Source organism: Myotis nattereri, assembly GCF_964212035.1.
Source record: "Myotis nattereri genome assembly, chromosome: 19".
Taxonomy (NCBI): Eukaryota; Metazoa; Chordata; class Mammalia; order Chiroptera; family Vespertilionidae; genus Myotis; species Myotis nattereri.
The window spans coordinates 24,744,510-24,759,075 of record NC_138095.1 but is presented as its reverse complement, the minus strand read 5'-3'; the positions used below and the strand labels follow the sequence as shown (position 1 = coordinate 24,759,075).

The following is a 14,566-nucleotide window of genomic DNA, read 5'->3' as shown; positions in this document are numbered from 1 at the left end:
GGGAGAGGAAGAGAGATGGATGGGATGGATATCAGGCCTCACCAGGGACAGGCCAGCTGATGGGCTGCAGGCTGGGGCGTGTAGGAGGCAGCCAATCAATGATTCTCATCATTGATGTTTCTCTCTCTCTCTCTCTCTCTCTCTCTCTCTCTCTCTCTCTCTCTCTCTCCCTTCTTCTCTGAAATCAATTGAAAATATAGATCTAAAAAAATGGACGAGGTGTTCACAGCTGTGCAGTATTCCACAGCAGATTTCTCCCTAATAATGCAATCAACCCCTCCTGTTCTCTGGTTTTCAAATTTCCTGGTGAACAGTGAACACTTTGGTAAACATCGTCACCTCTAATCTCCTTAAGATAAACTCCCACCCTGACTGGTTTGGCTCAGTGGATAGAATGTCGGCCTGCAGACTAAAGGGTCCCGGGTTTGATTCCGGTCAAGGGCATGTACCTTGGTTGCGGGCACATCCCCAGTAGTGGGCGTGCAGGAGGCAGCTGATCGATGTTTCTCTCTCATCGATGTTTCTAACTCTCTAGCCCTCTCCCTTCCTCTCAGTAAAAAAATCAATAAAATATATTTTAAAAAAAGATAAACTCCCAGAGGAAGGAATAATGGAGGAGAGGGTGTGCAGGCAGAGTGTATGCCTCTACACGATCTGGGAGAAAGATGCTTACATGTGGACGGCCCCTCTCTCCAGGGGCACAGGCGTGGGTGCGAATGGTGTTTGGGCAGGTTTATCATGGTGCTGAGTTTTTTATGTTTCTGAAAACACGAGGGTCTTACTTTTTAATTGTTCAAACCTTTTTGAAAGAATGTTTGAGATGTGCAAGAGATGATCGGCTTTTGAAACTGGGCGATGAGGGAATAAAGGATGAAGGTGATGGGGCAAGGAGGAGCCTTGCCATGAACCCTAGGGGTGTCTACAAATATCTGGCTGGGATGGGAATGGGGGTGCAAGTGGGGGGAGCTTCGTGGCACTCCTGGAAGAAGAGCAGGCTTCCCGGGCAGGAGCACGGTGGGAGAGGCCAAGAGAGCTGGCTGGGACAGACGGGAGGGTGGGGGGTGGCCGGCAGGGAAGCTGCCTGCCCATGGATGCTGTGAGCATGGGGTGCAGAGAGGGGGTGGGAGGTTGGGGACGAGGGGACAGCTGTTCACCCACCTTGGCCTCCAGCACCTTCAGCCGCTCCGCCAGGTCCGACACCTTGCTGCAGTTGACACAACCTGGAGGCAGGATGGAGGAAGCGAACAGACACCTGATGACCCCCACCCAGGAGGCAGCCCAGCCCGGGGGAGACGCTGCAGGCATGGCCTGTCCAGGGGGGACCATGCCCTGCAGGCTTCTCCCAGAGCAGGACCAGGGAGCCAACTCCTGCAGCCTTGGCATCCAAAACGACTCCTTTCCGGGAAGCCGGGCAGGAAATCCTGTGGCTTCACCTGGGCGGGGCTGCCTGGGCTTGCTGGACACATTAGCGTCTGGAACGGGCTGGCCTCAGAGGTGCCACCCCTGACCCTCCCTCCAGAACCACTGTCTGGCGCCTGCAGCCTCCTCGGCGATACCCCTTCGCTATTCATGACAGTTCTGGCTGGTTACTGAGCCTCCTGGTGGCCAGGCACTGTTGATCCTGTGCTTTAGGACAAGGGTCACCCCCGTTCACACCTGAGGACACTGAGCTCAGAGCAAGGGGGGACGAGTGTGTAACAGGCACAGAGTCTCAGCGCTGCCCCTTCCCGGCAGTGGGGCCTCCGGCAGGACACGCCCTCTCTCTGACCCTCAGCTTCCTCCTAAGATGGGGACAGTGATGCCTTCCTGGGGGACAGGGACACAACTGAGTTTTAAACAGGTTGCCATGGGAAGCACCTGGCCCGGTGCCTCTCACAGTGCAGAGAGGCTCAGGGAAGCTTAGTATAAATAAAAAGAGGAGCCCTGATCGGTTTGGCTCAGTGGATAGAGCGTTGGCCTGTGGACTGAAGGGTCCCAGGTTCGATTCCGGTCAAGGGCATGTACCTTGGTTGCGGGCACAGCCCCAGTAGGGAGTGTGCAGGAGGCAGCTGATAGATGTTTCTCTCTCATCAATGTTTCTAACTCCCTATCCCTCTCCCTTCCTCTCTGTAAAAAATCAATAAAATATATTAAAAATAAAATAAAAATAAATAAAAAGAGGAGCCAGCCGGAGGCGTGGCTCCGTGGTTGAGCGTCGCTAAGAACCAGGAGGTCATGGTTCGATTCCCGGTCAGGGCACATGCCCGGGTTGCGGGCTCCATCCCCAGTGTGGGGCCTGCAGGAGGCAGCTGGTCCATGATTCCCTCTCATCATTGATGTTTCTCTCTCTCTCCCTCTCCCTTCCTCTCTGAAATCAATAAAAAAAGTACACATGGCTATGAAAAGAGGAAACTGGGGGTGTGGACCTGTGTCTGCAAGAGTTTGGGGTCACGGTCTCGGGGTGGCTGGGCCCAGGTCAGACTCTCCTCGGGGGCCCTTCCTCTCCCCCTCGAGGTGTTCTCTGCAGCCCGGGGCAGGCAAGGGCAGGGCACTCTCCTGACTGCACAGCTGGACCGAGATGGCGTTTTGGGCCGTCACCACACTGCCGGGCCCCTGCCAGGCCTCCCCTAGCCCAGGGGCACCCCACGCAGCGGCCCGAGGACCCACCTGAGAAGGCTGTGGGCCGGAACATCATCCGCCGCATGGCGCTGCCTGACCACCTGGGCTCCACGAAGCCAGAGGAGCCTGCAACTGAGGGACAAGCAGGGATGAGAGTCCTGCTGGCCCGGCCATCCCTGTTTGGTCAGAGCCCCTGGCCCACCTGCCCCTCGAGCCCCAGCAGGGATCTCTACTCCCCTTAGTGCAGAGGTAGACAGAGGCCCAGAGAGGTGGGGCAGTTTACACCTGGGTCACACGGGTCCCTCCAGCTGCCAGCCTGATGGGGCTGGGGAGAGGGGGCTGGCAATGGGTAGGGGCCATGGGAGAGGCTGGGAGCTCCCCAATCACCCCGACGAGCTGCCTGTGTTAAAAGCTTAGCGGTAACACATGCAAGGTTGGGTCCCAGTCCTGTCACTTACTGACCTTGTGTGACTTGTTCTCTCTGGAACTATTTTCCCATCTGTAAAATGGGGCCATAAGGCCACTCTATTTCCCAGGCTGGTGTGAGGGCCGAGGCCAGCGATGTGGGCACAAGGCCCGCACACCAATAAATGGCAGCGGCGACACTGGCAGCGGTGACCTTGCTGTCCACCCTCTCCCTGCCCCACTTGGTAAGAAGACACTGAAGGGAATCCAGACCCGGTTTTAAATGAAAAACAGAGGGAGGCCAGCTGCCTGGGAGGGCACGGGAGGCCCGTTTCCGGAGCCCACCCCTGTCACCACCCCCACCAGGAGCAGGCTGCCTGGCTGGTCTGGTTTTGGGGGGCCTGGTTTTCTCCACAGCTGGAGAGATGGGCTGGCCAAGCGGGGGGCGGCGGGAGGTGCAGCTGGAGGGGCTCTGGAGCCAGCAGGGCAACTGCTCCCCTCTGCCCCCCAGGCCTGCCTTTTAAGGCCGCGGAGTGTTGTCTGGGGGGAGACAAGATCCAAATAAGGCACAGCCCTGGCAGCTCAGAGCCAGGCTGTGGGCTGGTGCAGGGAGTGAGAGGCGCCAGGAACTCAAACCAGACGGATCCCTCCGGCCAGACCCCAGCAGGGAGGCTGCCAGACCCCGCTGGGTCCCACCACGGCCTGAGCTGAGTCTGGGCCTGCTTCGCCAGCATCCCCTCCTGAGGGACCTGTGATTTGCCCCGGTGCAAGGGGGTAAAACTCACCCAGGATGGAGGAAGGAGGGTTGGCAGCCTAGGACGGGGGCAGGGAGTGGAGGCTCTGTGGGCAGGAGGGGGTCGCCCAGCTCAATCCTACAAGGTAGGTAATAATCATAACAATAACAGCTCACACGGACTCAGCATTCACGCTGGGCCTGGCCCATTCTAAGCACTTCACGTGGACAGTCTGAGCTCATTATCCTCAAAGCCCTGTGAGTGGGCGCCGGCCTCACCTCCACTTTACAGATGGGGAAACTGCAGCCAGGGGAGCCTGCCCTGTTGCCTCTGGTGACGCAGTTCTATGGCCCCAAGGTCATGTCACAGACCGCGGGGGGCAGTCACCATCAGGGGAAACGGCTGGGGAGCCCGCCCAAGCCTGGCTGTCGGAGGAAGGGAGGGCCCGGGATGGGCCAGCAATGTCCCATGCGTCCTCACCCCCACTCCCAGCCCCAGCAGAGAGAGCAGTTTTCTGGAATTTCCAGGCCTGGGCTTCCCTTTCCTCAGCTCCCACCCTGTGGGAGGGGAGAGGCCGACCCTTCCCAGCCCATCAGCTATCACGCAGTGCCCACCTGGGCCCCTGCACCCTCTGCAGGGTTTCACTGCTTCGTTTCACCCTCACCACGTCCCTGGGAAGCAGACTCGCTTATCCTGACCGTGTCACAGGTGAGACCCTGAGGCTCGGGGCAGGGGCGCCCGGGCTGCTGCAAGAGCAGCCTGGTACCCGTTAGCGAAGGCGCCCTGCCCTCGGAGCGGGCAGGAGACGGTGCTGCTTGAACGGCAGCCTGCTGCCCCCTGCACGGGCCCTTGCACAACCGCTTGCACAATGCTCGGGGAGTCCCCGGCCCAAGGCCACACAGCTGGTGTGTGGTGGCGCTGGCCTGGCCCAGGAAGCCCGGGATAACCCCGTCCCCAGGCTGGGGCCTGAAGGCCCTGCAGAGGCAGCTGGCAGCCGTCAGGGCTGGCCTGGCCCATCCCGTCGTGTACCCCTGCCTCACGGGTGCCAGAGCTCCCAGCCCTTAGCCTGGTGCCTGGATGTACGGCCTCCAGCTGCTGGACCCAAAGGTGTGGGTGCTGCCCCCACCTTGACTCTGCCCTCCATGATGGCCCCACAGGCCTGGGTAGGCCCTGCCTTGGCTCAGGCCCTCTAGGCCCCGGTGGCCCCCACACCCTGGGGATTTGCCCCTCCCCACCTCCAGCCCCTCCCGGCTGGCTCTCCTCCTGGCCCCCGGTCCCACCTCCCCCTCTCCTCCCCGCAGGGAGCGGAGGGTGCTGCTCCTGGCTCCCCTCACGCTTCCCTTCCTGGCCTCCCACAAGGGCCTTGTGGCTGCCTCTCCCTCTCCATACAGGACCCCCTCGGGCGTCTGCTGCCCCTGTGTGAACCGGGGCTGCTGTGGGGTCCCAGGGAGGCGACGCCTGTCAGTCTTTCAGGAAGCACCTCTGGATGGTGACTTCCGTTAGCATCACGGTCCCTTGCTGCGGAGGCCGTGTCTCACACGCCGGTGTTTCTGATGTTCACGTTCACACGCCGCCCTGGGGCCCGAATGCCTTTCCACCAGGTGCTCACGGGCCTGGCTCTCAGGCTGGTTCCAGGACATTCTTGGAAACACAGCCCTTGGTGCCCGAAACCTTCCTCTCCTCGGGTTCAGCCAGGCGGCAGGGGTGGGAGTGGCCTGGACCACTTAGCAGAGGGGCAGGTGCCCATGTGGCCAGGCTGCCTCCTCTGTGCCCCTGGGGGTGCTCTGCCCCAGCCACCCTCATGGCATGCAGAGAAGTGGGGTGGGGCGAGCCTGGCTCACACTCCACACAGGAGGCACCCGTCTGAGCCCTCCCATCCCCGAGGCCCTCTGGGGAGCCAGGCAGACCGGGGCTCCCATCCTGACGACCCCTCAGGAGCCGTGGGCCCACCGCCTTCCTGAGCCTGTTTCCTCCAGCAGGAAGGGCATGACCGTCCCGACCGTGCGGACCCACTGACCTCAGGGGCCCTTTGCTTCCATGACCTGTTCCCACAGCCCGTGGGCAGGTCTGGGTGCTCCCATGTTCGGAAGAAAGGCTCGGGGTGGTGTGACTGCAGACACGAGCTATGCAGCATGCATTACGTTTCTCCAGGGGCCCTGAGAGTCTCCCCCGAGGCAGGCGGTCAACACCCGTGGGACACCGGGCACCCACTATATCCAAGCCAGGCCTCGCTGGCAGCCGTGCGGGGGGCCACAGCGGGCACGGCACCGGACACTGCAGTGTCTACGACTGAGCAACAGTTTACTGCTCCCTCCCAACCACCTCGGGGAAACATGAGGCCCAAACCTGGGGGCAGTCCTACCTTCCTCGCAGCTGGGCCCCGAGTGCCCGGGGCAGCACCTCCACTCCCGGGCGGTCACTGTCTTGTACATCACCTTGTATGTGGGTCTCACCACGGTTCTGTAGCTGAAAGAATGCCGACAGGGCCCTCTGGTGTTTCTCCCACTGTCTGGCCCCCAGGGTCTTCTGTCCCCACCCCCCGTCCAGGCCCTGTTGGAGCCTCTCTCCTGCATTCTAGGATTCAACCCTTCTATTCCTTCCCAACCGTCCAGCCTGGGGATCTGGATACCAACTGGACAGGCAGCCCCTGCACGTGGAGCCTCCTGTCCCTAGCAGTGAAGGCTCCCTGAGTGAAGGCGTGTGGGTGAATGGTGGAACCCCTCCTCCAGGAAGCCCTCCAGGGTGCCCCACGAACACAAAGGGAGGTACTGAGAATGGGCACAGGGCTCCCTTTGCTTCACCCACCCTGGGGCCCCAGCCTTCCCCTGCACACCCACTGCACTCCCACCACCAGGCCTCTGCCCATGCTGTGCCTCCACCTGGGATGCCATCCGCTTGGTCTCACTCACCTGTTGCCCGGGCAGCTCATGGGCCAGGGGCAGTTCTGCAGCACTCGCTGAAGGTACGTGCCGTTCTGCACGTGGCATGAGATGGTGCGGGTCACCACGTACGAGCACCAGTTCCTGAAACAGACCCGCGGAGAGGATGCTCGGTGCCGCACGCAGCCAGGCCCCTGCCCGGGACCCCAGGAGGGTGAGTGAGGAGCACTGTGTGCTCTCCAGGACCCCCGAGTTCTCAGCGCCCTCTGGGCCCCCGTGGGAGTCTGTGCTGCTGTGGCTGAGGAGTGGATCCCACAGCCCTGGAGGGGTGACCGTGCTGGGGGCTCTCGGGGACAAGATGGGAGCAGGTGTCTTTGAAGGGCCTCTCCCTTCTCGGCATCTCTTCTCTCCAACTCTGACCCGTCCAGGCCCCCAGTGCTTCCGGCCTCCTGCCTCCTGCCTGGATGACAGCAGCGGCCCCTCCATCCTGCCCTTCAGTCTCCCCCCAGAGGGAGTATCATAAAATGGAAACCTGGGCTGGCCTACCCCCACCCTCAGCCTCTAGGCCTTAGATCCCTCACCTCCAGGCCTTTGCTCATGCTGGGCCCCCTGCCCGGAGCTCCCTTCCCCCACCTCCCACCCTCACAGCTGCTGTGCTGTCACCTCCCCCTGTCCTTTCCCACCTCCACCTCCACCTGAGCAGAACGGATGGTTCCCTGCCCCGCAGCCCTTGGTATGGTAGCTTGTCACGCCGAGTTAAGCTGGTGATTCACCTCTGCCCGCTCCTCCCTGGCATGGGAGAGGAGAGGCCCCGTCTCCCTTATCCTGTGCCCCCGCTGCGTGCCAGGCGGGATGTACACTGTCCCAGGCATGGAGAACTGACTTCTCCAGAGGCTAACTCATCATCCTATTGCACTGCATATATTGAGCACCTTCTGTATGCTAAGGGTACTGACATCCTTTTCCCACAGTGATCCAGGAAGGCACCCCTCCCCCCATTATACAGAGGAGTACCCTTGAGGCTCAGGGAGGGGGGAAAACTGTCCATGTCCCAGAGCCGGTGCAGGGTGGAGCGGATTTGAAGCCAGGAATCTGGATGGCCCAGCTTGGCCCTAACTCCATCTCCAAGGCCTCAGTTCCTGTCTCCTCTCCGCCTCCTGAGCCACGGTCCACGGCTCTGTGAAGGCCCAGCCTGGGAACCTGCTGACCCCAGGCTTCGGGTCACAAAGGAAAGTCTGGTGGGGGGTGTGTGTGTGTGTGGGGGGGGCTCAGGGTGAGAAGGGTCACTGAAACGGTCCCTCCCTTCCCAGCCCCGGCAAAAAAACGCAGGGTCCCTGACCCCGTGAAGGCTGGGGCCACTGAGCGCCGGGAATGTCCCAGCCACCGCAGTGGTGCCCGCTCCACTGAAATCCACCCCCTAACCGCTGCCCCGCCCCCACCCAGGCCCACCTGGAGGAGAGAGGCCTCGGCCAGGGCCAGTCTACTACCCTGGGGAAATCCCTTCACCGTCTGTGTCACCTGGAATCAGTCCAGGAGGAGGGAACAGCTTAGCTGAAGGCATGGAGGTGGGAGAGCAGGGAGAGGGGGCGCAGGAGCCCAACAGAGCCATGGCCAGCCACTCCCGGGAGGGGGGCCGGGCGCTGGCCGCAGTGCACACCTGGGAGCAGCCTGAACAGGACCACGAGACCCGGCTGCGGTGGGAGAGCCCGAGGCCTCGTGTACAGACCACTAGGCCTGTGCAGACCGGCAGGGAAAGACTGCACTTCTATGCACCGAGAAGGGAAGGGGAAGCAAAACACTATTTACCCACGGACGCACAGGAATGGCTTTGTGCGCATCAAGTAGGCCAAGTCACACGCCCACATCCAACGGCCACCTCTGGGGGCACAGAGGGGCTGTCCCTGGGTCCTCTCTCCTGTGCCCACATCCAACGGCCACCTCTGGGGGCACAGAGGGGCTGTCCCTGGGTCCTCTCTCCTGTGCCCACATCCAACGGCCACCTCTGGGGGCACAGAGGGGCTGTCCCTGGGTCCTCTCTCCTGTGCTCACAGCAGCCACACGCCCGAGGATAAGCCTCGCTTTACAGGTGGGAAGACTTGAGGCTCCAGGGTCTGGGACGTGCCCTAGGCACCCGCGAGGCGTGACACAGTCATGGTTGGAACTCAGGTCTGTCTGACTCCAGAGCTGGTGGTCTTAACCTTACGCTGGAAGTGTTTTTCCCGACGAGCAGATGGGGGTTTTATAAGTTTAAGAAGGTACCTTTCCAAAAGGCCCCCACCCTTAGAGCCTTTGGGTCCCTAGAGCTGTGGCTTTAAACCTGTTGGGGTTGTGTTTCGGGGGGAACATAAGCCCCTTTGGGAAAGTGATGTGAGTTGTGGCTCCTCCCCAGAAAAATGCACGAAATGTGGGGTACACGTTCAGGGGGGCTCAGGGGCTCTGGGCAGCCGGTGAAGTGCCCCAGGCTGGCCCAGGGGCCTTGTGAGTGAAGGAAGAAGGGAGAGAGGGAGCACCCTGGGCAGACGACAGAGGCTCCAGACACAGGAGGGGGCCCCGGGCACAGAAGGAGGACCACATGCCAGTGGACAGACACGTACGCATCATACATACAGGCAAACACAGATGCACACATCAGTATGCACACGCAGTGAGCACAAGACACATACGGACGCACATGCACACAGACGCACTCACATATGCTTATGTGCATACAACTCCCATGTACATACACACAGACCCACATAGGACACACATATACACACTCAGACCAAAGCAAATCCTACCGAAAGGGCTATCCTCTTTGCACAAGAGCCCACACCTGCAGAGACAGGGCGCCCTCACACGTGGCCCTGGACCGCACCGGGGCAGATGGCCTGTGACTGCCCACCGCTGCCCGAGCTGCCCTCTGTGGGGAGCTACAGGAAACAATTTTTCCTTCTCCTTCCTTAATCAGGATCTCCCCCTGTGGGTTGCTGCATGCCCCCCTCGGTTATTTCCCACGGGTTGGAGTTTGCTTGAATTCTCTGCTTAGGAGACATGGAGCTGGTGCCCCGATAGCGAGACATTTTAGAGAGAAGGGGACACTCGGGCCAGATGGGGTGCAAGGTCAGTCCTTCATCCCCTCTCTCTGGGGCGTCACCAGTAACCATGCCTCACCCCTCCCCGGCCTTGGAGACCCAGCCCCACTCTCTCCGGAATGAGCCCGAGCTCCCCTCCAGGGTCCCAGCCTGGCCCCGCTGCCCTCCGGCCCCTCCGTCCACGTTCCAGGCAGCAGAAGCTCTTTGTAAAGCACAGACCTGAGTTCCCACCCACTGTGGCTCCCACGCCCCGCGAGCCCTGCCTGCTCCCCTCTCCCCACTCCCGCGGCCCCTCTTTGACCTTCCTGCCCGCCCTCCCCTCTGCTGCACCTCACATCTGTGTACACTCCTGCTCTCTGGCAAACCCCTATTCATCACTGAGGACCCCAGCAGAGTTGGGCACCTCCAGGGGTCGCAGCAGCCCTGAGTGTCCGGGGGAAGGACGTGCAGCTGGGATGGGGTTCAGGTGAGGGTGCGCAGAGAGGTTTACTGAACGACTGAGCGTTGTGGCCCTGGGTCCCCAGGGATGTCTGCCGCCCCTGGAACCCCTGCCTCCGTCCAGATGCCCCTTGGGCTTCCTTTCCTGGGGTGTGGGGGGTGATAAGCTGTCCGAGAAGCTCCCGAGGCTGGGCCACCACCTGTGGGACGGGGCAAGGGTGAAGGGGCGGGAGGAGGCAGCCCTTCTCTCCTGGGCCTGCCACTCCAGAGGCCACTGGGGGAGAGAAAACAGGACAGACCAGCTCAGCCTGGAACCAGCTGTCCCCAGTAACCACCCCCCCACCCAGCCCTCCACCCCCTTGCCATGAGGGGCCCAGGGGACTTTGTCTCGGCAGGGCCCAGGGCTATGATCCGGAACAGAGATAGGGGCTAATTGCAGGAGGCAGCCAAGCGGGCTGGGGGCCAAGGGCGGTTATGAAAAGGAGAGGAAAGAAAGGAGCCGTACAGGGTGGGGGTGGGGTGACTAGAGCCAGAACCCCCTGCTGGAGGCGACGTTCCAGTCCTAGCTCTGCTGATTCCTAACTCAGTGACCTTGGACAAGGCCCTGAACCTCACCTTGCCCATCTGCAAATGGGGACAGCAGGTCCTCCTCCAGCCGCGCTGGCTCACCGTGCCAACAGCCCTTGGTGGTTCTTGTTCCTGGACTATGACACTGGCCCCCCAGCCCACAGCTGTGGCCCAGGGCCTTCCCTGGGCGTGCGGACACCAGCCCCGTACCTTCACCACGAAGTCCTCCCCGTGACTACAGGGTAGGGATGGTCAGGCTCTGCATGTTACAGAGGGGGAAACCGAGGCTCCGAGAGAAAGCACCCACCAGGGTCACCCATGTGGGGGTGGAGCTGGGATCTGAGCTCTCTGGAGAAGGGCTGGGAAGAGAATTCCCTGCTCTCCTGGGTCCTAGGATGTGCCCACAGGAAGCCAGTACTGCAGGCAGAAGAGGCCTGGCCAGGACACGGGGGATGGCTTTAAGTCTAGGCGAGGGTTCAGGCTGGAAGAGACCCCAGAAGGGCAGGAAGCAGGCCCAGCAGGAATTGGGGGACGGACAGGGCTAAGGGGTGAGCCAAGCCAGCTCTGCACAGCCCCAGGGCACCCTGGTTCTGGGGGGGGGGGTGTCTCAAAGTCTCACCGCATTCCTGGGGCTGGGGGCGGCCTCTTGGATGCCTTCCCAGGCCTCCCCCTCCCCAGGCACAAAGCCTCTTTTCTGCCTCTTGTCCCTCGGCTGCCAAGGGGTGCCTGGGGCGCCGGGCTGGGGGTGGAGGGAGGGCTGATGGGGCGAGACATCCCCATGCTGTCTCCAACGATGCTGGGCTGGGGCCACAAGGGGAAGTCCTGGCAGGGAGGCCTGCGGATTCCTCCAGCCAGGGGTCCCTTCCCCCACCTAAGGCTGGTGATCGCAGGAACCACTCTGCGTCAGGGCCCCGGCTGGTCCTTTGTCCATCCTGACAACAGGCCTGGGAGCAGGGGACGAGGGGAGCAGAGAGGGGAATGGTGAGGAAGCTGCACAGGAAAGCGAGAGCCGGGGACCTGCCTGAGGTCGCACAGGGAGTGGGGGAGAGAGCCAGGGCCGGGATCTCTCACGCCTCACCATGACCCACCGACCTTTCCCAAACCTGCCAGCTGACGACCTCTGCTGGGTCAGAGGGACCCGGGATGTGGGAACTGAGGGCTTGGATTGAGGTGCCTCTACTCCTCTCGAGGCCTCAGTCTGTGTCATGGAGCCACAGCAGTGCCCCCGGGGTGCTGTGATGCTCAGGCCACGGTGAGCCTCCTGTGAGCCGATCAGGCGACAGTCCCCAGACACCACCAGATACCTACCCACAGCCACATCCTGCTCCCATCCAAACCCTGGAGCGGGGGAGGTGAGGAACCCCGGTTGGGAGGCCTTGTCCTGGACTTAAGTCCCCTGGACCATCATCCTGATCCTGACAACGGGAATTCCCAGGTCAGAGTCTCAGTCATCTTAGCACCTGGGACCCTGGGGGCTCACATCCCTGTTCTAGGCAGGTCATGTCCCCTCTCTGAGCCACAGTTTCCTCTAAGAAACAGGGGCCACAAAAACGCTTGCCTCCTAAGACGGTTGGGAAGGTTCTGGAAGCGATGGGTGCAGGTGAAATAGCCAGCCCAGGCCTGCGGTGGTCAGACCGCAAAAGGTGGTGGCTGTGACAGCTGCCACCTGCCCACCCCTATCTCAGACAACGGCTCTTCCGGCCTCTGACTCCTCAGCCACCTCTCCTCTCCAGCTGTGCCCAGGTCACCTGCTCTTGCTAGCCTAGGGGAGGCATGCTGGCCCCCCTGACCGACCACTCACTGGGCAAGGAGAATTTCTGAAAAGAATTTAAAAAGTGAGGCCTTGGGGGTGGGGGCTGGGCAGGCATTTGAGTGCGATGAAAGGGCCTGAAGAGGCCTGGCTACTCTGTATTGTTTGCTGAGCTGTCCCCTTAAGAGGGGACAGCAGCAGGGGTAGGGCTGCAGCCAGGATAGGGGCCAGGCAGGTTCAAACAGTGTCATCAGGGCCAGAAAGACACAGATGTGAATCCCAGCTCTCCTATTAATGGCCCATGAGCCTAATCTAGGCCCTAGAACAGTGATGGCGAACCTATGACATGCGTGTCAGAGTTGACACGCGAACTCATTTTTTTGGTTGATTTTTCTTTGTTAAATGGCATTTAAATATATAAAATAAATATCAAAAATATAAGTCTTTGTTTTACTATGGTTGCAAATATCAAAAAATTTCTATATGTGACACGGCACCAGAGTTAAGTTAGGGTTTTTCAAAATGCTGACACGCCGAGCTCAGAAGGTTTGCCATCGCTGCCCTAGAAGATCATGTTAATTTTCTGGGACCTCAGTTTGCTCATCTGTGAAATGGGAACACGTGCTCCCAAGCTTCATCCAGTCCTTGAAGGATGAATGCGGACACTGCATGTGAAGGACCCTCTCACTGGAAGATGCCCCAGAAACACCAGCAGAGAGAACGCCCCCAGCTCCTGAGAGGGCGGCAGGAAGACAGTACTTCCTCCCTATCTCTGCCCAAAATGCCAGGTCCCTGGGGGCCAACACTGACCCAGGGGCACTGAAACTCCACCCCAGTCTTCTTCCTCCCAGTGAATAAATAGCCGGGACTAAAAACAGCCAGGAGCAAGGAAACGGAGGCGAGTCCCCAAAGTGTCAGCTGGGGGATGTCCTGGGCTTTCCTATGTGCACGGCAGGGGGTGAAGGGGTGGAGGCTTGGGTTAGGGGAGTCCTGGGAGTTCTCCCCGTTGTTCCCCTTCCCCCTTCCCCCTCCTCTGGGACTCCGGGGTGAAATGGGGGTGGGGGTTGGAGGAGGCTGCCAGGGCTGCCGGTTCCAGACACATGGATAGGGGACCCCCGCACTTTGGGGAGCCTCTGCCAGATAGTGGAGCGGCCCTGGATCCCCCCCACTCCCTTCCCCTCCCCCCCCACACACCACCCCTGCCCGGCTCTGGGCTGGCACTGCAGTTGGGGACCAGGTCCCTTTCCCAGTCCGGGCATGCACGAAGGTTGCAGGGGTTGGGGGACAGGAGTGCCTGGCGTCCCGGCCCCCAACCCCGGGCTGGCAGGGCACAGAGGTAGCGGGGGCGGGGCGGGGGGGCAGCCTTTACCTGCGTCCCGAGAACTGCGCTCCCCCGACGCTCCACGCGGCACTGCCTCCCGGGAGCAGGAGCCCGAGGCAGAGCAGCGCCCAGGCCCGTGGGCCGCCCATGCTGCGCCCGGCGCCCTCCGCGCGCGGCCCCTCGCCGCCGCCGCCCCCAGCCTGCCGTCCGCGCCCGCCCGCGCCGCCAGCCGCCCCGGACGCGCGGATCCCGGTCCCCAGCGCAGCGGCGGGAGGGCGGGAGGGCGGGAGGGCGGGAGGGAGGCGGGCGCGGGGCGGGGGCGCGCGTCCCGGCCTCGGCCGGCCCCTTGGCTCAGCCCCCCGCCCCCTGCGCCGCCGCTGCCAACCCGGAAGGAACCCCGGGGGGCCGGGCGCCCCCGCCAGGAGGCCCGCCAGGTGCCCACCTGATCCTGGCGCTCGGCACCGCGTGGTCCTTTTGGGGGCGGGGTACCAGTGCGGAGATGCCCTCGCACATGTTGCAGGGCCCGGGTGCTGAGTCCTGGCCGCGGTCCCAGGCGCATCCAGGACCCCAGGTCGCCAAGCTTGAACGAATGATGCGGGAGCCTCTGACCCTTTTTCTTTCTCTTTCCTCTTTTTTTTTTTTTTCTTTCCGATGTGTCTCTCTCATCTCTCTCTCTCTCTCTTCCCACCCCCCTCCCCCTTCACTTTCTCTAAAAATCAATGGAAAAGATATCCTCGGGTGAGGATTAACAAAAAAAATGAAGAAGAAACTGGTTGCCTCTTGCAGGCACCGGGAATCAA

At 61.5% G+C, this 14,566-nt stretch overlaps 1 protein-coding gene across 6 annotated transcripts in view; it reads right to left on the bottom strand.

Annotated features, from left to right (window-relative positions):
* The window catches only part of EMID1 (EMI domain containing 1), a 30,830-nt gene extending 16,876 nt beyond the window's left edge, over positions 1 to 13,954 (bottom strand). For 5 of the 6 annotated variants that reach the window (XR_013997220.1, XM_081113483.1, XM_081113482.1 and 2 more), the window contains exons 1-5: positions 13,815 to 13,945; positions 6,647 to 6,760; positions 6,100 to 6,203; positions 2,647 to 2,730; positions 1,159 to 1,220 (exon numbers count right to left, since the gene is read on the bottom strand). Coding sequence is in view for 5 of the 6 variants with exons in the window: in XM_081113483.1 (XP_080969609.1) it covers positions 1,159 to 1,220; positions 2,647 to 2,730; positions 6,100 to 6,203; positions 6,647 to 6,760; positions 13,815 to 13,915 (465 nt within the window). In the remaining variant the exon portion in view is untranslated. Of the gene's footprint in view, positions 1 to 1,158; positions 1,221 to 2,646; positions 2,731 to 6,099; positions 6,204 to 6,646; positions 6,761 to 13,814 lie in introns of all 6 variants that reach the window. The other variant, XM_081113484.1, reaches the window with a different exon arrangement.
* Positions 13,955 to 14,566: the final 612 nt, after the last annotated feature.